This window comes from Podarcis tiliguerta (genome assembly GCF_965153285.1).
Source record: "Podarcis tiliguerta genome assembly, chromosome: 3".
Taxonomy (NCBI): Eukaryota; Metazoa; Chordata; class Lepidosauria; order Squamata; family Lacertidae; genus Podarcis; species Podarcis tiliguerta.
The window spans coordinates 19,325,494-19,352,131 of record NC_139536.1 but is presented as its reverse complement, the minus strand read 5'-3'; the positions used below and the strand labels follow the sequence as shown (position 1 = coordinate 19,352,131).

General features: G+C 44.0%; 2 protein-coding genes and 1 long non-coding RNA gene across 5 annotated transcripts in view; 2 read left to right on the top strand and 1 right to left on the bottom strand.

Moving 5' to 3' along the window:
• The window catches only part of PIGF (phosphatidylinositol glycan anchor biosynthesis class F), a 40,067-nt gene extending 22,067 nt beyond the window's left edge, over positions 1–18,000 (bottom strand). The window contains exons 1-4 of one of the 3 annotated variants that reach the window (XM_083433180.1): positions 17,884–18,000; positions 15,513–15,770; positions 13,808–13,899; positions 12,003–12,119 (exon numbers count right to left, since the gene is read on the bottom strand). In XM_083433180.1, coding sequence (XP_083289306.1) covers positions 12,003–12,119; positions 13,808–13,899; positions 15,513–15,740 — 437 coding nt within the window. In that variant the 5' untranslated portion in view covers positions 15,741–15,770; positions 17,884–18,000. Of the gene's footprint in view, positions 1–12,002; positions 12,120–13,807; positions 13,900–15,512; positions 15,771–17,256; positions 17,375–17,621; positions 17,859–17,883 lie in introns of those variants that run through there. The other 2 variants (XM_083433179.1, XM_083433181.1) reach the window with 2 other exon arrangements.
• LOC310674257 overlaps positions 1–26,637 on the top strand; it is an 83,521-nt gene extending 56,884 nt beyond the window's left edge. The window contains exon 2 of the long non-coding RNA XR_014509486.1: positions 26,513–26,637. This is a non-coding gene — a long non-coding RNA (uncharacterized lncRNA). The remainder of the gene's footprint in view (positions 1–26,512) is intronic.
• Positions 18,114–24,467, top strand: CRIPT (CXXC repeat containing interactor of PDZ3 domain). Its single transcript, XM_083433254.1, has 5 exons — positions 18,114–18,243; positions 19,597–19,662; positions 20,718–20,772; positions 22,109–22,212; positions 22,310–24,467. The coding sequence occupies exons 1-5, from the start codon at positions 18,228–18,230 to the stop codon at positions 22,372–22,374; spliced, it is 306 nt and encodes a 101-aa protein (XP_083289380.1). The 5' UTR covers positions 18,114–18,227; the 3' UTR covers positions 22,375–24,467.
• Position 26,638: the final 1 nt, after the last annotated feature.

The following is a 26,638-nucleotide window of genomic DNA, read 5'->3' as shown; positions in this document are numbered from 1 at the left end:
GACGCCAGGGATTGACCCCAAGACCATCGACATGCAAAGCAGACACTGGTACTGAGCTGTGCCCATTCCCCATGCCAAGGAGAAGCAAGGGCAAGCACTCCACTTTTCTCATTTTTATTTTTATTTTTGGCTCAAGGAGCAGCCAGTCATGCAAGTCCTCCCCTGCAGTCTGGAGGGAGAGAGCCCAGACACAGATTTACCACTTCACTGCAAACTAGACCATAATTACAGGGAGGCAAAGAAATACTACAAAAGACCCTAAGGACAAGAAAAGAGAAAGGAAGAAATGTAAAAAGAAATACATCTCACAGAGAAGCAAGAGATAGTACAGATTTAGGATCCCAGACTAGTTTGCACAAGCACACCTGGCATCAACAATGCAACTAAATGCCCTTTTGGAAACGCAAGGCAAGCGCCGAGCATAGTCTCTCACCTCCACACAATATTGCTGAATTGGGACAGGGGAGACTTACCGTATTTTTCGCCCTATAGGACGCACTTTTTCCCCTCCAAAAATGAAGGGGAAATCTGTGTGCATCCTATGGGGCGAATGCAGGCTTTCGCTGAAGCTTGGAGAGCGAGAGGGGTCGGTGCGCACCAACCCCTCTCGCTCTCCAGGCTTCAGGAAGCTATCAGCAAGCCTGGGGAGCCCGCGGGAGTTCCCGCAGGGCTCCCTAGGCTGCGGATAGCAGCCTGCCGCCCGGCGCGCGGAGTGCCCTGAAACAGAGCGCCCCATCTTGTTTTTCTCCTCTAAAGACTACGGTAGGTGCGTTTTTAAAAGCTCGGGCTTCCGCCGCCCCAGCCCCGCGGCTGGGGGGGGAAAATAATTTTCCCCCCTTTATTTCCCCCCCAAAAAAACTAGGTGCGTCCTATGGGCCTTTGCGTCCTATAGGGCGAAAAATACGGTACTGGGATTTTAAATGGCACAGGAGGGAGACGAAGGGTTGGAAATTTGACGATCAACAATGGTCAACTACGGTTCAGCTAAGCTGACTGAGTGACAGCTGAGTTGGGATGAGCAAGTTATGCAGCCTTATCTTTGACCAAGAAGGAGTTGGGGACTTAACACCGGATGAGTTGGGAATCAGCAGGCTGAGCCAGAGATCCACTGCCTCCTAAACCGCTCATCCTAGTGGAACCCACTATAAGTCTGCCTGCTAGTTTATTACTTTGAGTCATGCCTCCTGGGTCACCATGGGGAAAGGGGGGTTTCTTTAAATGGGGTTGGAGCAGCTGTGCCTTTTCTTTGCTGTATTCCTTTTTTTAAAAGATAAAAATAAATAATTATTTTTTTAAAAAAGTGAGCAGCTAGCCCGGGCAGGGGGTTGGAGGGAGGTATGAGGTAAGAAAGGCAAAGAAGGATTCAAATAGCAGCAGTAACAAAATCGCCAATTGCCTGTAAGAGAAGCAAGGGCTTTTTGTGCAGCCTGCTATTTTCGCCAACAATGCTTGAGCAGTTTTCCAAAGAGGTTTCCTCTCCTGCCTCCATCAGCCCTGACAATCTCGTCGCAGCATTTCTTCCCCGCTCTAGGCTTGTGACAGCTGGCCATTAGCTTAGTGACACCGGTTACAATACAGAGATGTCAGAGCACAAAGCAAAGTCCAGGAGTGGCGAGCCGAAGGCGTCTTGTTCCTCGCAGACAGAACTACAGGAGACAGGAGCCGTGAGGAGCAATTATTTAAAGCACAGGATGTGGCTTATTTATATATAATTCTCTTTGTGTGCCTGCACAACACACTCAGAAAAACTGCACCAAACAATGAAAACTCTTAGCATTCTCTGCGCACACTCCACGCACCCCCTGCAAAAAAAAAGGGTGGGGGTTTATTTTTAAACGTTTGAGTTCCCTGGGACAGCTGGCGACTCCGATGACATGGAGTATGTGTGCAAAATGTCCTTTCCACACTACCAAACCACCCCCATAATACTTGTGCCAACATGGTGCCCTGCAGACACTATTGGGACAGCAACATCCACCAGCCAGCATGGCAAATGACAGAGTCAGTAATCCCCTTTGGGGATCCCAGCCATAATACCTTCTCTCAGCTCCACCCTGATAGCAGGCAGCTCTTCCTACCTGCTCTGCCCATTCTTAGCTGCGATTCTTCCACTGCAGGGGGTTGGACGAGAGGACCCTTGAGGTCCCTTCTGACTGTACGTTCCCCATGATAGAGAAATGGAAGCTCCAGATTCAAAGGCAGCCTACCTCTCAACAAGAGGTGCTCTTGGACAAACCACAGGGGAAGTGAGATCGCCTTTGGTCAGTGCTTGAATAGGTAACGTTGGAAGCAGAAAGCTGGACCAGATGGAAGGAAATCTTTGGCGATCACTCGTAGCCGAATAAGATTGTCTTCCATAAACACAGTTTTAACAATGAGTCCGTAAGTGACTGTGGAGGCCAATCGTGGATCCGCTTGTCCTTCCACAGTGGGGACATTGGTTTCCGGATGGGAGTTGATCACTGTGTGGATTTGCCAAGCGTGCCTTCCTCTTAGCTCATTTCTCCCTTTTGCCCTGAGTTCGAGTGTCTTCAAAGCTCATGACACCTTTGGTAAAGGCTGTTCTCCAACTGGAGCGCTCGCAGGCCAGTGTTTCCCAGTTGTCGGTGTTTATACTACATTTTTAAAGATTTGCCTTGAGAGGGTCTTTACACCTCTTTTGTTGACCACCAGCATTACGCTTTCCATTTTTAAGTTTGGAATAGAGTAATTGCTTTGGAAGACGATCATCAGGCATCTGCACAACCTGACCAGTCCAACGAAGTTGACTTTGAAGAATCATTGCTTTAAGACTGGTGAAGGAAGTAACTTGCCTAAGACAACAGTAGGGTCTGAGTCCACAACACAGGTACCCAGTACATACCCCACCACCGTTGGCTTTCCCTCTGCTTTCTCATCCCATAAAAGAGTAAAAATTAGAAGAGTTAGAACTCAGCTGCAGAGCACATACGTGGCAGGCAAAGGATCGCAGGGTCAATCTTTGGCAACTCTAGATAGTGCTAGGAAAGACTCCTTGCTGAAACCCTGGAGAACCACTGCCAGTCAGAGTATGGAGAGTAAGCCAGACTGGCCAAAGATGACTTGGCATATGGCATAAGGCAACTTTCAATGAGAAAAACCCCAGTTTCTCTCCATCATCCATTAGAGTTATCTCCCCTTAAGACTTATCCCAGTAGCACCTGAATTCTACATATAAAAAATCAGTGTAAGGAGACAAAAGGTACCCGGATACAGAAACTTGGGTCATTGACTAATCAGCCCATCTACTTCCACCATCACCACCCCTTCCTCACTCCATGCTGCCCAAGCTTATCACTTGCAGAGGCAGGGAAATCCATTTTGGCACCTGCAAACATGTGCCAGCATCACCAGTCATGGAGCCTTACTGAGTTCACGCCAACTGTGCAAATGTTTAAGGAAAACCTCACCATTTTTGCCCTTAAAGTGGTGGTCATGCTGAACTGGGATGACGTGGGTGGGTGCACATTAAGACAGAGTGCTTTAGTACACCAGCGTATGTCCCAACAGGCCAAATCCAAATGCTCAATTGACTGAATAGTTCATCCACGAGAGACTTCCAACAAAATGCCCATATTGCTGGCTGGGGAACAGAGAATTCAGATTGTTCAGCATGTTCCGGCCAATGCCTTTTTATGCTTAATAGGGAGTTTCCAAATTGAGTGTTCTTCAGAATGCATTAAAAAGAACACCATAAAATCATTTCACTCCCCAACTATTATTTGCCACTGAAACATTATAGACTTTTAAGGGGGCAGTGGGAATTAAAGGTAACGGGTTGTGCTCCAACAGGTGTTCCATTAGCACAAGGACTTTCACCTGCACAATGGACGTCTCCTTCCTCTCCTCTCCCTGCCCTGACCCAATCTGTTCTGAGGTCTCCCCCAACCTACTGGAGCAGAGGGGTTACACAGGAAATGGAAGTTTATGGGATGACTTTGTTGAATACAACCCGAGAAACATTTTATTTTTTTGCAAAGAAAACAAAAATCAGTTTAAGTCGAAGACTGTCAGTGAAACACTAAATATCTTGGGATAATTAGATTTAATATACAGTGGTGCCCCACAAGACGAATGCCTCGCAAGACGGAAAACCCGCAAGACGAAAGGGTTTTCCGTTTGCAGAGGCCCTTCGCAAGACGAATTTCCCTATGGGGTTGCTTCGCAAGATAAAAATTGACAAAAAAAATTGAGGTTTTTTTTCGCTCCAAACCCCCTTTTTCTGAAGCGCTAAGCTGCTAAAAGCATTTTAGCAGCAAAACTGCTAATCCCTTAAGCCTTAAAAAGCCATTTTTAGCCCTTAAACTGCCAATAGCGCTAATAGCGCTACTCCGCTAATGGGCTTGCTTCGCAAGACGAAAAAACCGCAAGACGAAAAGACTCACGGAACGGATTCTTTTCGTCTTGCGAGGCACCACTGTAGTAGAATGCTACCTCGGTATAATGCCAACTCTTACATAAATGTACAACAAAATAATATATACAAACTAATTTCTGGGTTCCAGTTCCTGCTCCTCCCTCCTTCTTTGGAATGGCCAAGAGTTTTGCAGACACTTTTGCTTCTGTTTTAAACTAACCAGAACTTGTCATGCTATCTGAAGCTGGACAAATTATGGTTAATCTTAACTACGGTTGCAGAAAACAAGCCAACTTCAAACCGTGCTTTATGAAGCTTGCTTGTTTTCACTAATGACAGTGTAGAGTCGGGACATAACACTAAACTGGCTAATCTAAATCAGAAACGGAAGCATCCAAGCTCTTCTTGGCAGCTGCACCGGAGGGGGGCAGGGCCAGCACATGATCCTCACCCTCGTAACTTTAAACCATAGTTTACCATTATGTGCAAACTGGGACTCTTGAGCCTCACTAATGTCACACTCTAACATGTCCAGGGAATGGAGATGGGGCTATGTATGCAATGGGAAAAGAGCTATGCAGAGAGGCAGAAGCTCAGAGTCACCTTCACCCAAAATAAGTTCTAAGAGACTCAGTGCACAGAGTAAGCTGGGGTCACTAGAATCAGAGGGGGGGGGGGGGAGAAATACAATGTAAGTTAAATTGTTATCTCCCTAGACTGGGCTGGGCGGCACATAGCTACCCTTTGTTAACATTTTCAGACACCAAATAATCACAACCATGTATTGACTTGCTGGAAACATGAGCATGCCTTGCACCAAGTCAGGTAGAAGGTATTATTTCTGGTTGCCTTTAGTAACACAGTTCCTATCTCAAAGCTTTCAGTGGTAGGTAGGTCCCTGCCCTACTGCTCTTGTAGCACCTTGTATCTGCAAGTTAATTTCCAGCTAACTTCCCTGTAAAGACACAGTCAAGTCTATTGCTAAGCGGTCTTCACTTTGAAGATAGTAGAGGCTACGCACAATGACATCTTCTGCCATGGGAGAGTTGAGGTTCTTTGTTATTTGATATGGGTGTCCTGCAACCAACTAAACATTAAGTGTTTTTAAAATGCCTGCCTTTGCCATTGTGGGAAGTTTTATTTTTTAGGCATATAGCTATAATACTATTCTGCTGTTGATTTGAATATTCCTATATTTTAAATGACACAATCTTTTCCTTACACAGCAATTTTCCCTTACCTGGAGAGATTCTACCAGAGTCATATCACCCCACGTGAGTTTGTTCTTCTGGCCGAATTACCAAGGAAGATACCTGTCAGGGAACTGCCATCGGAGCGGGAAGAGGTGAGAGGGCTCCCGGATGATGGTGGAGAGGGCCCTAGTAGGAGGAGGGATAGCCCATACGCTGGGGAAGGAAATCAGCGTAACACCAGTGGAGAAGGGGAGGAGATAGAGGAAGCGGAGAGGTGGCTCCAGGACTCTTCGCAGGAGACCAGCGGAGAGGGGACAAGTGCTCCTTTGCCCACACCCACCCTGCGCAGAAAGCTTTCGCGCAGGCAACGGGGGAGGAGACTGGGCGTCAAGCAGCTTTTATGTTGGAAGCGGTTTAAGAAACACCCTCTGACGGATTCTGCCAGCGACTGAGGCAGCCACGGAATAGAGGCTGTCCTGTCAGAAAGGGTTCAACCATGCAACCTAGCCATGAGTAAAGGCAACTTACGCACAAGCAATCCCTAGAACCATTACAATACCTTACAGAGCTGGATGGCCAGAGAATGGAAGTTGGCAGAGTTATAACTTCATAATCCAGGTAGACTGCCAAACTAATGACTCCTCATAGTTACTGAAAGTCCTACAGTTTAGTGAAGAACGGTCCACTTTAGGGTGGTGAGTGCTTAATCAGATAAAAACGTGTGCTTGTATCCAACTAAATCATACTTGGAGTAGAGACCCATTGAATTTAATAGACACGGCTATCTTAAGTCCATGAATGTCAGTGTTTTGCTCTCAATACTTGGATGCAACCCACAATTTTTCATGTGCGAGAACATCAAAACACACACACACACCAGACTGTGGTCAACAGCACAATTTCTGCATCTGCCTTCTAGAACTACTGTACACACTGACCCCCCCAACAGAACAAAGCAAGCGCCTCTTTAGCAGGAGACATGTTAATTGTCACTACTTAAAGATGTGTGAAATAAAAAGGACAACTATTTGTTGCCGCTATAGGAGGACTATAGCGAATGTATTTTGTAGAGACGATTCAAGTGGAATAATGTGTCCCTGAACATATCTACCCAATCCAAACCAAAAGTACACAATAACACCATTTGCCATTACCTTCGGTTTTTCCAAAAGCAGTGCCTAATGACAGAGCTGAGCCATAGCAACGTTGGAGCTGGGGGGGGGGGGGGGAGGGAGAAGGAGAAATCAGAAAGTAGTTGTTGCACTCCTTCTGTCACAGAAGAGCCTTCTGCTAGCGTTTCTTGAGATGACAGATGACTTGTTAACAAAAGCACTTGTTAACAGTGATTTTGACAGGACCAAACCACGTGTGAGGCGGGAGACAAGGGGAATATCTCGCCACTTTTCCACCACTCTAATGCAGCTGCCAGGTGGGGCAGTGTGGCGGGGAACCTCCAGATTTTATCACAGCAGCCGTAGGAGCAGACAGAGATGATTCCTTCTCCTCAGGCTGTTTGCCTAATCCAAAGCAAGCGCTTCAAGGAGAGGTTGGGGGTGGGAGATCCATAGCAGGAGGAGAAGGTTACGCAGCCAGTGATGGGAGTTTCCTAGAAAATTCTGAAGTGGAACATTTTCTAGAAAATTATCCCATGTAAATTTGCTTAGGGCAAATTGTCTTTCTTTTTCCAAAAAAATATTTATTTGGTTTTTCAGATAAAAATTTTACAGTTACATATCAAACATAAATAATAAAAACAAGATTCCAAGGAATTTCTTGGGCTTCCATCCTCTCCTTTGTGAGTCCTATTATTAATAATTTCTCCTGCATCTTTTATGATGATCCAAATCTTTTACATCTCCGTTGTGTCCAGAATCCACCATTAAACTACAAGTGATATTCCAATCCTACTAACGATTTTAACTGTTTACAATGGTCTTTAAGATAAGTTATAAATAAGGAAGACCAAAATTTTAATAAGGAATGGGGGGAATCACTTAGGGCAAATTTTCAGCGTGAACTGGAATTTTTTCTGACGCCCTAGGGCAGCAGAGGGGCAACAGGCCCCTTTTGAACTGGGAGAGCAAGCTATGCCCACTTTCTCTACATGTGATGTCATATGCGGTATTAGGTGTAGGGCAGATGAAGACATGGCTGAGCTGAAAGGGGACTGGCAGGAGCCGCCAATCAGGTGACCAGTGGTGCTTGCAAAGCGCTGTCTGCCCGGCTTTTTAGAGATTCCGGCAGCCAGCTGACTGTCAGATTTTGCAGAGTGCTAAACCCCAGGGCTTGGCAAGGCCTAACAATGAGTTGATTGTCAGCATCCTGTGGGTTGTGCCTTTGCCTGCAGAGTTTGATTTCAAAGTGTGGGGATGAAAGCCGGCCACCTGATGTCATTGTGATATCAGGCAATTGGCAAGTGGGTGGCTCCGCTCACCTGTCAAACGTGACTCACGCACAGTGTGGGGACATAAGGATCCGGCCCACTGGCAGCATACCCCCCCCCCCCACCTTAGCATGAAAACTTCCGTTTTGCAAAGGCCTTCAGGAAGGAGGGATAAAAGAGGTTTGCAAGATAGGATTTCAAATTGTCTGGGGATAGGTTTCTATTGTATTTTTTTGTCCTAAGCCACTGGAAAGTCTGATGGGGTCAATTTAAGCAGGGTGTAATTTAAAACAACAAGAACATCAACAACAAAACCTGGCACGCTCATGTTCAGTCCTTCTTTCCACCTGATCAGCCATGCGACCAAAGCAGTCTGCAATCTTTCCTAAAAACATTTCTTCCAGTCTCTTTTCCATGCCAATATTGAAAGCCTATTCAAATGTAATAGATGGAATCCTTCGGCAAAATAATAACCTGTTATTTCCTTGCATTTGTAGCCTGCCTTACTTCCATCCTGAACCCCAAGGTGGCACAGATGTAGTTCCCAGGCAATACCCATTCAGGCAATAACCAGACCCAATAGACTTTTCAGACTGCATCAATTTACTCCCCCTCCCCTTTCTTAAGGAGCACACAAGATCCAGAAAATAAAGCTAAACATTCACCAAAAGTGTCAAGGCATTGGGGTAGGGGTGAGAACTGCTTTCTTGTTGCTGTTTGCCACTTTAAAAATAAGAAAGAGAGGTTGAAATCCCATGCTATAGTTATACAGGGTCTGTCTATGTTTGCATCTCCCTATTAACAATAGACCAGTAGTGATGTATGGAAGTGAGAGCTGGACCATAAAGAAGGCTGATTGCCGAAGAATTGATGCTTTTGAATTATGGTGCTGGAGGAGACTCTGGAGAGTCCCATGGACTGCAAGAAGATCAAACCTATCCATTCTGAAGGAAATCAGCCCTGAGTGCTCACTGGAAGGACAGGTCGTGAAGCTGAGGCTCCAATACTTTGGCCACCTCATGAGAAGAGAAGACTCCCTGGGAAAGGCCCTGATGTTGGGAAAGATGGAGGACACAAAGAGAAGGGGACAACAGAGGACAAGATGGTTGGACAGTGTTCTCGAAGCTACCAGCATGAGTCTGACCAAACTGTGGGAGGTGTGGAAGACAGGAGTGCCTGGTGTGCTCTGGTCCATGGTTGTCACGGAGAGTCGGATACGACTAAACAACAACAACAATTAACAATAGAATAAGCACAGGCACAAAATGAAGCAGACTCAGTGGATCACTTCTAAGGAGGAAAGGCTGTAGCTGAGAGGTAGAGTATCCGATTTGTATGCAGATGGTCCCAGGTTCAATCCTTGGCATCTCAAGGCAGGGCTGAGAGAAACCCTTGTCTGAAACCCCAAAGAGCTGCTGCCGACCAGTGAAGGCAGTACTGAGCGAGATGAACCCCTGGTCTGACTTGATATGTGGCAGGTTCCTATCAGAAATATCACTGATGTATGTAGAGTTTGGGGTCAGCGTTGTTTGTGTTGTTCACTTGTGTTCCTTTGGTGGTGAGAGAGGTTGGGGTTGGCCTAGGGTGTGATTGTTTGCTTGTGACTGGCTGTGGTGATCTTTGTTTTCGTGTGTGAGTGAGGTGGGTGGGTGTTTTGGATCAGGTTAGCCATATTGATTTGTATGCTGTTGGTGGATTATTGTCATTGTCCTGTTGGGCTGGGTATGTGATAAAGTGGAGCCATACCGGGGACATTAAACATAATAGAAACACCGCCACCCGACCCCACCCCCTTCCATCTTCCCTTTCCCCACCCCACCCCCCTTTCTTTTTTCTTTTCTTCTCCCCCTAATGCCTCAACAAATGAAATGGATTTGTAAAAATGTTACATGGAAAAACAACAACGAGGCATTACACTTACTTCTGTAAAACAAGAAAATCCTTAATAAAATATCAAGATTTTTTTAAAAAAAATAAATATCACTGATCGCAAGACTGCGACATTCTGCCTGATTCAGCTCAATAGTAAGTCTAGCTTTCCAAAACCATGTGATAATTTTAGCAATAATTACAGCCCTTTCATGTTTTGGCCTTCAGGGATGCAAGGACTCCCTTTTATCCACGTCAATACACACACAGAAGAACGTAAAGGAAACAAGGCAAACTGTGAGAAAAGCAAGCTTGATCTCACACTTTCCGTTTTGATTCCAATCCTTGAATCTCTATTTAAATGTTTCAAGCTCCCCATCCCTGCTCAAAATGAGTTTTCAAACTAACATGTACCACATTTCTCCAGTTTTCCAAACAACAACAAAAATCCAACAATGGACGTTTTAATAAATTTAGACACTGTTTTTACTAAACCACCACTCTTGGTGAATAATCTGCTGTGCCTTTTCCACGCGTTCACATGTGGTCCTTTCTACAGAAGGTTATAATCATATGAGATTGCTTTGAGGATAATGATTGGGGGTTTAAGATGTTAGCTACACTCAGCTTGTTTTAATCTTAGTATTTAATTGGATTTAGTAGAGTTTCCTAAATATAAGAGAAATACACTCGTGGTAATGCAAAATTAGGAAATGGGCTCACTGGTATTTAACTCCTGCGAAATTATTCAGAGCATATAAAGGCATTCCAAAGGTTTGCTGGAAGTGTGAAAAATATGAAGGGAGATTTTACCATGCTTGGTCGACACATAAAAAAGCCAAGAAATATTGGATACAAATCATACAGAAGATTTAAAAAGATTTCAACTGAAGCTAGAACTTTTCCTTTTAGGACCAATGGATATACAATTAGAAAAGGATTGTGGAAGATTATTTCATTAAATGATTACAGTGGTGAGACATTTATATGCACAAAGATGGAAAGATTTATCATTACCTACTATGGGGAACGCGGGTGGTGCTGTGGGTAAAACCGCAGTGCCTAGGATTTGCTGATCGCATGGTCGGCGGTTCGAATCCCCGCGGCGGGATGCACTCCCGCCGTTCGGTCCCAGCGCCTGCCAACCTAGCAGTTCGAAAGCACCTCCGGGTGCAAGTAGATAAATAGGGACCGCTTACCAGCGGGAAGGTAAACGGCGTTCCGTGTGCTGCGCTGGCTCGCCAGATGCAGCTTGTCACGCTGGCCACGTGACCCAGAAGTGTCTCCGGATAGCGCTGGCTCCCGGCCTATAGAGTGAGATGAGCGCACAACCCTAGAATCTGTCAAGACTGGCCCGTACGGGCAGGGGTACCTTTACCTTTACCTTACTATGGGGGAATGGTTGCTGAATAGACTTGGCTGACATGGAGAAGTTGACATGTTTAATTAGAGAAAAATCATTGTTGATATTTATTAATGACTGGAAACTCATTATGGAATTTTTGCACGAAAAAGAAAGTGAACTTGTGATATCTGGCTTTGAGGATTGAAGAAAACACTGTTTTATAGAAATTAGAATACAGTGGTGCCCCACAAGACGAATGCCTCGCAAGACGGAAAACCCGCTAGACGAAAGGGTTTTCCGTTTTCAGAGGTGCTTCGCAGGACGAATTTCTCTATGGGCTTACTTCGCAAGACAAAAATGTCTTGCGATTCTTGAGGGGTTTTTTCGCTTCCCCACCCCCTTTTTCTAAGGCGCTAAGCTGCTAATAGCCTTTTAGCAGCTAATCCGCTAATCCCTTAAGCCTTTAATAGCCGCTAATAGCCGCTAAACCGCTAATAGCGCTAATCCGCTAATAGGGTTGCTTCGCAAGACGAAAAAACCGCTAGACGAAGAGACTCGCGGAACGGATTAATTTCGTCTTGCGAGGCACCACTGTAGTTGGGGGTTACCTTGACGTGAATGTTTTGAATACTTTTTTTATATGGCTGACAGTCAAAGAATCAGAAGCCCTATTTCCCCCCTTTCTCTTTCTTTATTTTTAATGAGATTGGCTTTTTTATCTTTTTCTGTTACAAAAGATATGTTGTATTTGATATTAATCTTTGTATATCTTCTTTTCAGCTTTAATAAAATCTATTGGAGGAAAATAGCAAAATTAGGATACTGCATGCAACTTACCCATTTTTACTGAACACCCTGAGCCACAGGTGAATGTTTGGCCCCAGCAAACACAAGCAGTGCAATGTAGTAAATGTGGACAGAAGAACTGCAAATAGGAAGGTCTCCAGCACTGACCTGGAAAAAAGGGAGGCAACAGCATATGGGTCAGTGAAGCTCTCTTCCAAGGTCTGCCAACAGAAAGGACACTTTCAATTCCCCTAAGTTCTGTAATAGACAGAGGACCACACTCCATCACGGATCACCTTCCAGGGACCATATGTGAGTAGTGATTGGGTCCAGAGCCAAAAGCAGACAGTGTAACAAATGTTTCTTTTACCTTTACACAGGAGACTATAGACAAACACACACACATTCATCCATACAAGCAAGAGGCATCGACACCCACTCATAAGAACAGCTGTGCTGGATCAGGCCAAGGATCCACCTAGTCCAGCATCCTGTTCCCACACAGGTCAATGAGAGGATCTCAGCACAAGAGTATTCTGCTCTTCTTCAGTTTCCAGCAACTGGTATTCATAGGCATATTGCTTCTGCCAGTGGAGACGGAACATAGCCATTATTGTTAGTTGCCACTGGTGGCATTGTCTTCCATGCATTTGTCTAGTCCTTTTTTAAAGTCTTCCAAGCTGGTAGCCAAATTCTATAGTCTAATTATGTGCTGTCTGAAGTACTTTCGCTCGTTCGTCCTGAATTTTCCAACATTCCGTTTCACTGGGTGTCCACAAGATTTAGTGTTATGAGAAAGCGGGGGGGCGGGGAACCTTTCCTCTTATCCACTTTCTCCACACTAGGCATAATTTTGAACACCTCAATAATGTCGCCTCTTACTCCCCTATTTCCAAAACTAAGTCCCAAACACTGCAGCCTTTTTTAAAAAATGTAATCATTTTTTCAATACAAACAGCAACCACAAAAAACACTACAACAAAAACCACAATAACACTAATAACACAATTTAACAATTCAGATTTGAGTACCGATATACCTATAACTACACCTTTTTAACAATATTTCCCTACCTCTCCTCCCCCTACTTCCCACCACTTTCCGCCTTATCACTTACGTATTCCTTCCAGATTTCTTCATATTTATCCATTCTTAATTTGCGTCTTTATGCAATTCGTTCGTATGTAACTAGTCTGTCCATATTGTCAACCCATGTGCTCAATGGGATCTTTTTGTGGCTCTTCCAATTCATCAAAACAAGTTTTTTTGCTTCTAATATGGCATGGTACATCTTTCTTTTTTTTTACCCCTTGTAATCTCCCACGTTTCCAGTATATAATTTAGAATTAAATTCAAATCCCTAAATAACTTTTTTATTATTATTACTCTTGCTATATATATCCTCACCTCGCACCAAAATGATCTTATCATAGGGCAGCCAATCATCATAAGTACCACGCTGCAGCCTTCCCACCTAGGGGAGTTGCTCCATCCCATCAATCATTTTGTTGGCCTTTTTCTGAACCTTTCCAACTCTACAATATCCTTTTCAAGGAGAGGTGACCAGACCTGTACACAACACTCCAAGCAAACGCCTGGGTCTACTATGAAGCATGCAAACTTGGGCAGACCTGTGTCCAAATGACTCAATACAGTAGAGCAGTGTTCCCCAACCTTGGGCCTCCAGCTGTTTTTGGACTACAATTCCCATCATCCTTGACCACTGGTCTTGCTAGCGAGGGATGATGGGAGTTGTAGTCCAAAAGCAGCTGGAGGCCCAAGGTTGGGGAACACTGCAGTAGAGGACATTTGGCTTTGTGATTTATGATGTGTGTGTTTTACATAAAGCAACTTACTCTATCAGCGGTGCTCCATAAAGAACAATTATTCCATGAAATAGGATGCAAGACATGAAGAAGTATACACAGCATCTTAGAAACCTTGCCACCTTTGAAAGAAAGAGAAACTTTATTTATATAGTGCCCATGGCACACATGACACAAGCAGGGGAGGACAGGTCCCTGCCCCAAGAAGTTTACAATCTAAAATTTGACACAGGGCACAACAACAGAGGAGGGAGAAGCAGGGGTAAACAATACCCAGCTGTTTCAGCTGCATGTGCTTAAGCTGATTAAAATAGTTAGACAAAAAGCCTTGTAGTATTATTGACATCTGGCTGCATTCCGCCAAGTTCTGCTCGGTTTGATCCACTGAAATTAATGGATGTGACTAACTTAGGTTCAATAACTCCCAACTAGTCCTGCTTGTCATGTCCATTAATTTCAGTGGGTCTTGCCTGACTAGAACTTAGTTAGATTAGAACCCTTTCTGGGCACCACAATTTAAGAATGATACTGACAAGCCGAAATATGTTCAGAGGAGAGCGACCAAGATTATCAAGGGTCTGGAAACCAAGCCTTATGAGGAACAGTTGCGGGAGTTGGGTATGTTCCGCCTGGAAAAGAGGAGACTGAGAGGAGACATGAGAGTCACTTCAGATATCAAAAGGGCTGCCACATGAAAGATGGAGCAAGCTTGTGTTTTCCTGCTCTGGAAGGTAGGACACAAACCAATGGATTCAAGCTACATGAAAGGAGATCCCAACTCAACATCAGGAAGACCTTTCTAACAGTAAAAGCTGTTCGACAGTGGAACAGATTCCCTTGGGAGGTTATGGACTCTCCTTCCTTGGGGGTTTTTAAGCAGAGGTTGGATGACCATCTGTCATGGATGCTTTAGTTAAGATTCCTGCATTGCAGGGGGTTGGACTAGATGTCCCTTTGGGATCCGTTCCAACTGTATGATTCTATGAATTCTATGAAGATGCACAGCAACTACTTTTGTTCATTTTGCAAACAGGCATGTGCCAGTGAAGTCAAATGGAACATGCATCAGCAAAAACCACACAAGAGAGAATGGAAATTATTGAGATCAAACAGGGATTGGTTCTAGCCTGAGATCAGGAATAGGCAAACTTGGCCCTCCAGATGTTTTGGGACTACAATACCCATCACCCCTGACCACTGGTCCTGTTAGCTAGGGGTGATGGGAGTTGTAGTCCCAAAACATCTTCAGGGCCGAGTTTGCCTATGCCTGCCTTAGATCTATAACCTTTTTGATAAGTGAAAAGTCAAAGAACTCAACATGGGACATTATAAAGTAAAAAATCTCAAATATTATCACTGCAGTCCTAGATCTGAGATTAGGACCACGAAGCAAAGAGCCTTGTGTTGTCCTAACCTTGTCAGTGTCCTAACTTTGGGACTTCAAAGTGCCCAATCACCTGATGTCTGTCCATCTGTCAAATTTGGCCCATTAGCTTAGGCCTGCAAAGCCAAAAAGATTCCCCAGAAGTACTCAGTTCAAAATCTGATCTAAGCCATGAACTTATCAGGTAGCTGGAACTAAAGCTCAACTCTCCCATCTGGCATACCTTACTGGACTGTCTGAAGGACTGCAACAAAAAATGTATGCAATGCATGTTTAAAAGATGTAAAAGGTACCAAGTGTTACTATTATACGACATTCCAAACATTATGTTTTACCAAGATTAAAACTTACCTTATGGGCAAGTGAAGTTCTTCTATTAGATGGATTTGGTTTAAGAATGAAATATAAGACTATATTTACAGTGCCAACACTTGCTGAACAGATGCATAACCAAGTCAGGTGTGTTCCCAAGATTGAGAAGTTTTCCAAAAACAGAGAAGGAATGACAGTTGCCACAATAATGGAGAATATACAGATAACATTGGCAGACAGCAGTCTTTTTATTTCAGTTTCTTTCATGGTGCCTTTAGTCCTGTCTTCAATTTCCACCTGTTGAGAAGCAAATGAACGTACTTATATTCTTGTACAAACAAACGGAAATTCTCTTTTTGCAGTAAAACATGGCACCGAAAATGTTGCATCTTATCCAGGTTGCCCCTAAATCTACAGGCATTTCTACAGGCACCTTTAGCTCAGATTTAGGTTCACACAAGTGTCCTGGAGATAGCGACAGTAGCAGTAACAGTAGATGAGAACCATACAAGGTGAAGGAAGGGCTAGGTAGAATAAGAGAAACTACATGCAGGATGAGGAAGAATAATAATCACAAAGGGCTACAGGCTCCACAAAGGAAAACCGGCTCTGTGGTCCCAGTTAAGCTGATTCACATGAAAAAGATCACAATGGTCCAAAATGATTGGTCACTACTGCTTCTCAGACCCTGTTAAAAGAGTAGCTGCCAAGACAGTGACTCAACCCATCTCTAACCACCCTATGCTTTGGGGTGGATTAATTCCAACAAGAGGGACGCGGGTGGCGCTGTGGGTAAAACCTCAGTGCCTAGAACTTGCCGATCGTATGGTCGGCGGTTCGAATCCCCGCGGCGGGGTGAGCTCCCATCTTTCGGTCCCAGCTCCTGCCCACCTAGCAGTTCGAAAGCACCCCTAAGTGCAAGTAGATAAATAGGTACCACTTTATAGCAGGAAGGTAAACGGCATTTCCATGTGCTGCACTGGTGCTGGCTCGCCAGAGCAGCTTCGTCACGCTGGCCACGTGACCCGGAAGTGTCTCCAGACAGCGCTAGCTCCTGGCCTCTTAAGTGAGATGAGCGCACAACCCTAGAGTCAGACACGACTGGCCCGTACGGGCAGGGGTACCTTTACCTTTAATTCCAACAAGACCTTTGCCTTGGGCAGAATTGGAGCAGACAACCACTTCGGATGCAGAGTCACAATAGAGTAGCTTGCTCTTAGGAGGATGCAAGTCACTGGTACAGGCTATGTGTATGCACATGTTAAGCATCATTATGCCCTGGTTTTCCATTGAGTGTTTTTATTTTGATTATATATTTTGTGGCTTTATATTTTGATTTTGTTCTGTGAACTGCCCCGAGACCTCTGGGTATAGGGTAAAGGTAAAGGGACATCTGACCATTAGGTCCAGTCGTGATCGACTCTGGGGTTATGGTGCTCATCTCGCTTTATTGGCCGAGGGAGCCGGTGTACAGTTTCCTGGTCATGTGGCCAGCATGACTAAGCCGCTTCTGGAGAACCAGAGCAGCACACGGAAACGCCGTTTACCTTCCCGCCGGAGTGGTACCTATTTATCTACTTGCATTTTAATGTGTTTTCGAACTGCTAGGTTGGCAGGAGCAGGGACCGAGCAAAGGGCGCTCACCCCATTGCCAGGATTTGAACCGCCGGCCTTCTGATCGGCAAGTCCTAGGCTCTGTGGTTTAACCCACAGCGCCATCCGCATCCCTATAGGGCAGCATATAAATTCAATAAATCATAATACTCCCCTTACAAAGACTCACCTGCACTACCAGGGGTTCCTTTTGGAAACTTATCAAGGGTTTTCCAACAAGGCAGAGGAACAAACAAGGAGACGCAAGCCTTCCTGGCAGTTCCTTCACTCTACCCTTCCCTTCACATACAACCGAAGGGAAGTAACTGGGTGTGTTCTTGGGCAAGCCTGGGCCGACCTTAATGGCAACCTACTGGCGGATCCCTGGCTGATTTGCAGTTAGATCGGCAAGTCTTACAATTGAATTCTGACGTCAGTAGAAAAGTTGTCTGTAGAAAACAAAACACGACTCTCCTACTTGGCTGGCTTTGCGTCTCTGGCTGGTTTTTAGAATCGGAATCCTGGCCCTGTGGCGGCTCAGGGTGCATGACGTACCTGGACCCGTGCATGCAGGCTCATCCCAAGAGACGGCTCCCAAATCTCGTGTTTCCCATTGGCAGCCCTTGGGATTCTAGCAGGAAGGGAAGCAAAGCCGGTCCTGCAGCCTTGAGCTCGCCCACGTCTGTTCTCTAGGGAGGGAACTGCGTAGAAGAGGCGAAGGGGGCTCGTCGCCGTCCACAACCCCGGAGACAGGGAACTGGGTTTCGGAGGAGAGGAGCCGGGGTGGGGTGGGGGTCGTCACCTGCGTCCGCCTTACCTGCCCGTCCCCTCCGGAGCCAGTGGGCGGGGCTTCGCAAAGACAGCCCTCCCTCACCAGGAAACCGGTTCCATCCTCCTCTTCAGACGGCAGCGACAAGCGCCTCCCGTCGTGTTCTCTGTGACGTCACAACAAGCGGCCCGCCCCCCCTTCTCATCCATCTTGACCAATAGGCGTGCGAAAGGGAGGGAGGAAATGGGAGAGAGCGGAGGTTGAACCCGGAAGAGGAAGTGCGGACGCTGAAGCGGCTGCCGGAAGTTGAAAGGACCCGACTCGGTTTGTTTTGGTGGCAGCTGACGGGGACGGCGCTTCTGTTCCGCAGGCTTCGTCGCGGGTGGTTCGCCATGGTGTGCGAGAAGTGTGAGTTTGTTCGGGGAGGGGGCTGAAGGAACGGTGGGGCGGCGGTTTGCTGAGAATGTGACGTCACGGCCGTTGTTTTAAACGGCGGAGCCTCCGCGCGAGAGACCCATAGAGCGACGCTTCTCAGAGAGATGGTATAAGGAGGCATTTCTGGAGTCTTGGGTGTCCCTCCTCAAGGCATCGCCCTACAGAGGAGGAGGAGGAGGCGTCTCTGTATAAGTCACTGTTCTGGCTTTGCCTCCCTTCCAAACATGTTAGAGCCCTGCTGGATCAGGCCCTAAAACAGGCATGTCCGTTTCGGGGGCCTAATCCGGCCCGCCGGTCGGTTTAATCCGGCCCCTGTGGCAGTTTATTTCCTGGGATAAAATCCTTAGAAAGCCCCAACAACTTCAACCCTAAAAAAATAAGCTCAACAACTTCAATCCTAAAATAAACTCAACAGCTTCAATCCTAAAATAAACTCAACAACTTCAATCCTAAAATAAGCTCAACAACTTTGGGGTAAAATCCTAAGAAAAAAGGTTAACAACTTCAATCCTACAGAAAGGTCAGCAACTTTGGTCGGCCCTCAGGGCCCTTCACTTCATCAAATCTGGCCCTCTTTGAAAAAAGTTTGGACACTATTGCCCTAAGGCTTGCCTGCTCCAGTATCCCATTTATTTACAGGGGCCAACCTGCTTGGCCCTCTGCATCAGTAACTCATGCAGAACCACAAGTGGATTGGCTGCTGATGGGCAAGTGGTTTCTTAACTCATTTACACACTGAAGCAAAACATTTTGGGGCTAAAGAGTGAGGTGTGCCTCCAACCTCTATTCAGTAAAAGCGTGGGGTGTGGTAGGAGTTAACTGTGAAATCATGATGAGGTGCATCATGCTATTGGTGTTCTGAGAATTCAGTGTTCATTTATTAGGCAGCCTGGGTGCATTGATATCTAACATTCAAGGTTGAAGCTATCAGTGGCTACTAATAATGAGGTATGCCTCTGAATACCAGTTGCTGGGACACAGCAGTGGGACAGGGCTCTTGCTTTTATATCCCACTTCCATAGGAAATAGAGTGGTGCACTAGTTGGTTCTTTGGTTGGATCTGGCAGGGTCCTTTGTATGTTCATTGACCAGGACCACTCAGCCTGGTAGGCATACATGTACTTTATCAGCTATGGATGTCTACTTTTCAAAGGGAATTGTAGTAGTAGTGGATTAAAAGAATGATGTACACTGTATTACCCATGTTCAAGTAGTTGAACTGATTTGAAGCTGGGCCTAATGAAATATGTGGTGTGTTCTCAAAAGACTTTCAAAAGATAGATTGGAATATCACAACCTTTATTCTGCAATTCTGTTTTTCCATAGGTGAGAGAAAACTTGGTACTGTAATTACACCTGATACATGGAAAGATGGTGCAAGAAACACCACAGGTATTTCTAAATACTATCTAATCACTGCAGTAGATATTCTTTCTAACATTTATTGGAAATGTGGGTAGATTGCCTTCAAGGTGCATTATTTTTTGCAATCTTATTTCAGATGCTTATTTACAAGTTTTTGTCTCATTTATGTCCAGAGATTCAATTTGCTACAGATCTGTTATTTTGATGCCAGTAGCAATTTCCTTAGGCAGGGTAACAAATAGGAAAAAAATGCCTCCCTCATTCACTCACACACACACACACACACACACACACACACACCCCACACCTCTGTGAGCACTGCAGACTCCTTTCCAATATATACTGCTTGTTTTGGCTCTTTGGGCCGGGACAGATGGCCCATACGGCTGCCAAGAGCAGTGCAAGAGTGTGCTTACAAACTGAGATAAGCAGTAGGGCTTGGGAGAGACAACTGGTTTTGTGGTGAGCCTTAGGAAAGAGAGAGAAGGGGATAGTGAAAAATGCAGTTATATAGGCAGTAGGAAATGGAGAAAAGTGGACAAGTGGGACATATTTATTCTTTGAAAGTTTTTTACAGTAGCACAGAATTTGGATGATGCTTTAAGGTTATTTTTAGAACTTCCATCAGTTTTCTCATTCATTGGGTATTACTCATTCACTTATTTTATCAACTCCAGTGGCAGAGATCCCACTGCCCATCTCCAGGCTCAAAAGAAGGGTAGGAAAACTCCTTGTTTGCCTGGAGAACCTCAACAGGAATCCTGGGTTTGGTGCCAGTAACCTGGGAGTTAAAAAAATACGTCTGTAAAACTTTAATTAGTTCAGTTATTGAAAGAACACTGAAGCACTAATCAGAGCTAAATTCGTGAAATGTTCTGATTGAATCATCTATAAATGCAGCATATTTCTGTAAGCCTAGTACTTTATATAGAAAAACTGGGCACCTTGTACACTTGCATCTCCCCCCCCCCTCTTTTTTGGTTGTATTATTGGAAAATAAGGGATGTGTGAACATGGGTCTTAATTTATAATAGTTTTGCAAATTATGTACATCAAGCAATAAACTTATTTGTTCTTTTTAGAAAGTGGTGGGAGAAAACTAAATGAAAACAAGGCATTGACATCAAAGAAGGCAAGGTAACTGAAGTATTAAATTATCATCATCATCATTACCCACTCTTCACATGCAGTTTCTATGGCAGCTTGCAGAAATTAAAATTCAGAATGAAAACAGTTAAAACAAATTAGGGTCACAGAAATAGAGTGGGTCCAGAAAAGACACATATTAGTTGTCCAAAGGCCTGGGTAGAGAGGGGCATCTTCAGGACTTCCTTGAAACCTGCATAGTGAAGGTGCCAGATGCACCTCTGGGAGGAGGGAAAGCAAAGACTTAGGGGCTGCCACAGAGAATGCCCTCTCTTGGGTCACCACTACCACCCAAATCTCAAAGGGTGCTGAAACTACCAAGAGGGCTTCCTTTGTTGATCATAACAGGTAAGAGGATCTTGTCAGGAAGATGGTCTCTCAAATATTTGGGGCTTAATTTGTTTACGGCTTTAATAACTAGTGTGCGCACCTTGAATTGAGTCTGGAAACAAGCTGGCAGCTATTGCAGCTGTTTTAAAAGATGGGCTTTGTGAGTTTTATAAGCATCCTCAGCCACTAATCTGGCTGCTGCTGACGTTTCCAAGTCATTTTCAAGGGTAGCACCACATGAAGCACATTGCCATAATTCAATCTTGAAGTTACCAGAGCATGGAGTACAATGGCCAAGTCATTTCTGTCCAAAAGGGGCTGTAGCTTTCCCCCCTTCCCTCTGCACACATACACATAGCACCTTACTTTATGCCACCTTTGCAGTCAGCTATATTATGGCTGCCATTGCTTCTTCTTTGTGGGCACCAGAGATGTAGCTAGAGCATCTGCCAGAGCAGAGATGAAATAGATGAACGGTGAAGGTGCCATGAGACACGGGAAATGAAAGGCGGATTGGGAAAGACCCGTTGTGTCATTTTTGAAACCAGTTTTCGATATTTTTTTCTCTGCCTCATGGTCCTCCAATCTGGAGCGTTGCAGAAGTGAAATGCAGCATTAGCAGTTGACTTTTATAGCTCAATTACATAGCACTTGACTTTCAAACTATTTTTCAGTATCAATTATGCAAAAATCCTCTGGGCAGGTTTACCTGTTTTGTGCAAGAGGTGTGCTAAGAAACTTTTTGAAAAACATGTCAAGTATACCTACATAGTTTAAAGATGTTGATGTGCAAACTAGTCTACATTTGATAAAGCTGAAGTGAAGAACTGCGTCTGATCAGCTTTGTAACTGGGAAGTTTCTTTTGAAGACTTTGTTATCAGCCAATTCTGTCTTCTCTCTTGTCTACCTTCCCCCATCCTCATCTGCTCCCAACTGTATGAAAGTATGTAGGAAAGCTTTCCATGAATTCAGTTACTTTTTTTTTATCCTTCCTAGGTTTGATCCTTATGGTAAAAACAAATTTGCAGTATGCCGAATTTGCAAAAGTTCAGTTCATCAGCCAGGCTCCCACTACTGCCAGGGATGTGCATACAAAAAGGGTGAGACATTTGGCATCAATTCTTCTCTTGTTCAGTTGTTTTTGTATTTTTGGACTAAAAGGAAATGTTTCATTCTCACTGTTCTTCTCGTTAATAGGCATCTGCGCAATGTGCGGGAAGAAAGTGTTGGATACAAAAAACTACAAGCAAACATCCGTTTAATTATATACTACGAACTTTTTCTTGACCAGTTTTACTTTAAAAACAGTTATCAACGTCGGGGAAAAATGTAAAAGATGGCAGACACCGTCAGAATTTGCATGGACCTTTAGTTGCACTTTGTTAGCGCTGATTGTAAACCTGGATCAATGGTCCAATTCATACCTGTATAAATTTATAATAAGAAAACTGGTGTGTTGGCAACTTGATATGGTCACAATTGCCATTTGGCGTTTTGATCTAGTGATATTAATAGTGATCTGCTAGTGACACTTAATGGTATAAATAGAAAAAATGTTTCAATTCAACTCATTAGGCTAGTTTTGAGGAAAAACTCAAAAAAGCCAGCAGATCAACTTTTTTCTTCACCCCACTGCTATAACAAGAATTTGTAGATTGTCTACCAGCAGAAGGATTGATAAAATAAAACTGGCATAAAATGATTTGTTTTTTTAATGTAGGTTTACTTGCAAATGTATAAAACGATGCACAACTTGGAAGCCACCAAGCCAACCACCAGGAGCTCTATAGGCTTCCCGGTTTTGTTGCCTGCCTATAACTGCAAAAACAAAACGTTCTCAAGAAGCCCTCAGGTTAAAATACATGGTTGGTTGGGGTTGGCTTCATTCAACTAGGTGAGTCCAACATTCTTAGAACCTGGTATATAACAAGTGTGCTATCGTTGCCAGCATTATTTCCTTTAATCTGGTTTTGTTGGGGTGAATCTTGAAGTCGAATGAAGAAACCTAGCAAAAATTAGCCTTTAACTTCATGATTCAAAATTGGCGTTGGGGCATAACTTTGTACATGGATGAAAAATTGTATATAAAGTGTTTCCATTTTGTTGTGCTTAAGAAAAGAGGTGACTACCATATAATCTTGGTTGAGGGTGGTATTAGGGTGTTCTTGTATGTTGTTTTTGTTTCTTAGGGTGTTATTCTTTGATCTGTTCGATAGTTGATACATCCCTTGCATCTTGGTGTTGCCATGCTGTAGAGAATAGAAGCAATAATAATCCAGGATTTGATTCTGAAGGAGGAAACTCACCTTTGTCTGGCTAGATGTGGCAGCAGGGCATATCACTTGCCCTCTGGCCTGCCCATACTTTGGAGTTCGCTTCAGAGGCTATTCTCTGGGAGTCACCCACCTTCTGAGGTTAGAGAGGTGATGGCTGAAGAGAGGGCCTTTTCAGCAGTCTCACTCCAACCCTAGTATATGGTCACCAGGAAAGCTTGCCTAGTGCCTACTTTCAGTGCCAGGCAAATATATTTTCTTTTTCAAGGTTCTCGACACCTTCTGCATATATATTTATTTTATCTTTCTGCTTTAATAATCCTTGGAATTTCAATTCCTGGTTTAATTTCTGCTTGAGATGTAAATGGCTGGAACAAAATTCAGATGGCAAAAGACTTGGACCAGATCCAAGCAAACATGTTTCAGAGCTCATGTGAAAGTTATTCTGTGGAGCCGGAACAGCAACTTATTTGTAAAATGTTTTTAAAATAAGCACTTTGACCTGAATGCCATGTTCATTAAGGAACTTGGACTCAAAACCGTTAGTTGGATGAGTATCAGTTATTTCATGGACAAGGTACGCAAGTGCAGTGTGAACGACAACTTGCTATCTCTTTGCCCTTCCTGGCTTGTAACACCTAGCAGGAGAAATTGGCAGGCCTGGTGAATGTGATAGTGCACTTTTTGTAGCAGGGTTCATGTTGGTGTTCTCTGAAAGTCATCGGGCCCCTCAATAAAAAATCATCCCCTGTCCCTGCTGATCTGGGCAAGACTATGTGGTGGGGGTTTATGATCAAAGATTCCTATGTCCCCCCCCCTCCCTATTACTTTTGAAGTCTTTAAATATCTTTATTTTCTTATGCTTTTGGTGGTTGCATTTTGGTTCTTGCTGTCTACTGATTTCACTGGTTGTTCCATTATGTTATTTTATTGATGAAACAGTTTGTACATTTTTATAAATTTATTTTAAAAATGTAACTGAAGGCAACATTCCTAAACACTGGATTAAAGTGTTCCGGAATTTAAATGATGTGTTTGTAAAAAAATAAATGCTGGCCAAAAATGCTAAATGTGATTGTAAAGTTGTTTGTGAATTGTGTGAGTTTGTAGCTCCATCCAGTGGTCCAAACAAAATGGCTGCCACAGGTTCTCTGCTTGTACCCATGCAATGCTAGTATCTTTTCTGTTCAAATTGTGCAAATATACTTGCCATCCTTTCCTTTGCTCTTGGCACGGTTACTTTGCCCTTCTTTACAAAGGCAATTCAAGGATTTCTTCACTGATTAGGTTAGTTTGTGCCTAGTGCTGACTCCAAAGCATACATTACTTGGGACAAAAAACTACTATTACGATTCATTCAATCTTAAATTTCTTGCATGGCATTAAGGGGTAATGCAGATACTAAAATACAAGGAAATACAGTACAATATGCAAACCTAAATATGAAGCATGTAATATGGCTATTTTTAATATTTTTGGTACAATAAAACTCTTCAATCTTTTCAGTACAATAACAGAGTTGGAATGCCAAACTAAAAGCATTTAATAAATCTAGTAGTAACACAACTTTTTCAGTTAGTATACATTTTAGCACCACTTTTACGCAGCTATTTTCTCTTACTAAATATAAAAATCAAATTATTAGTTAAGAGGAAAAGGAGATAGCCTCACACTGCTAGAGAGTTCAAAGTTTCTGCTGCTGGTGTGTGAATGGGCACGTTCCCAATGTGTTCCTATACAAAGAGCTACTCGGACAACATACAGGTCAGCGCAACCCTGTTTTCCTCTTAAACACCTGATTTAAGTGAACTCCTGTGTGTATACACAGTATGTATGACATAGCAAAGGAATATCCTTCAGGAAATGCCAGCACTTTCTGTGTTGTCTCAAGTCTCTAGATCACAGGGCACATCTCAAGTTTTGTTGTACAGTACAGATTTGATTGTGTTTACAATACTTTGTATAACATAAAAAGCCACAGCCCCCCAAATGCGGTCATGATGGGCCATGAAACACTTAGCAACAATTCTAGCTAAAGAGAACCGATGGAAAGAATCCCTACTTAAAACAGGTTTTCAAGAATACCGCAATGCTGTATGTTTTACTCAGAAGGGAGTCCTGCCGCACGGTGTGGCAGGAGAGATTGGCAAGTGTGGTAGGAAGTCTTGAGGACAATCAAAGAAACATTTAAACATAGTATAGTATAGAATAGAATCATTTTTTAAAAAAATTAGTTGTGTTCTATGTTATAAATCAAGCACTGCTAGCAGCTGTTTCTTTTTGTTTTCCAATGTATTATCAATGAAAAATTCAGTGTGTCGCAAGCAAATTTTTATTCTGAAAGTGTGGCCCGGAGAAAAAAGTTTGAGAACCAATCCTACTGTGTCTAGTGGGACTTGTTCCCTGGTAGGTGTGCACAGGATTGATGTCTCAAGAGTCAAGATTCCTCATCCCCTTTTTATTTGTGCCAAGACACAAATCCCAGTTAGAAAATTGGCAACAGTAACTGGCTTAGTATCACACACTGGAAAGCCTTTTGTGGACATACCTGCATTGTACGTGTGCAAACATGGGCATAGCCAGTATTTTTGTTGGGGGGGGGGGCAGGACTCTTGTTAGTTGGGGACAGAACCAACATGATTGGTCAATTAGCTAAGTATTTCTATTGTTTTACTTGATTGGGGAGGGGGCAGCTGCCCCTCTGCCCCCCGGGCAGCACAATCTAATACACTCAGCCAAGTCATTGCGCAAGCAAACTATAGCTTTCACTAGTGCAATAGAATGTCTCTTCCCCCCAGAAACCCCGGGCCAGATTTGGCTGGTGCAAGGGGAAGAGAGAGAGGGGACATTCTGTTGCACCTCTAAAAATCATTCCAGCCATGCAACGACTTAGCAGAATACAACCTTGGCTCCAAAGCAAACATGCAAAGGTTTGCAACCAGCAATTTAGGTTCCCTGGACAATCCCAGGGGGGAATGGATTGACATGTTATCTTTTAACATAATTCTCCACCCTAACCAAACTATCATTCCCATGATCCCTTAGAGCAGGCATAGGCAAACTCGGCCCTCCAGATGTTTTGGGACTACAACTCCTATCATCCCTAGCTAATGGGACCAGTGGCCAGGAATGATGACATCTGGAGGGCCGAGTTTGCCTATGCCTGCCTGAGAGTAAGGCAAAATGAGTCAGTCAATATTAAACCAATAAAAGTTTGTAAGGTAGATGTATTTTGACTGGTATTTGTGCTTTT

Bases quoted from the DNA above. Each gene is read 5' to 3' on its own strand.
- CRIPT (XM_083433254.1), top strand. The intron at 19,663-20,717 runs GTATTTCTAAAT...TGTTCTTTTTAG, and splicing joins TGGTGCAAGAAACACCACAG to AAAGTGGTGGGAGAAAACTA. The intron at 22,213-22,309 runs GTGAGACATTTG...TCTCGTTAATAG, and splicing joins GGGATGTGCATACAAAAAGG to GCATCTGCGCAATGTGCGGG.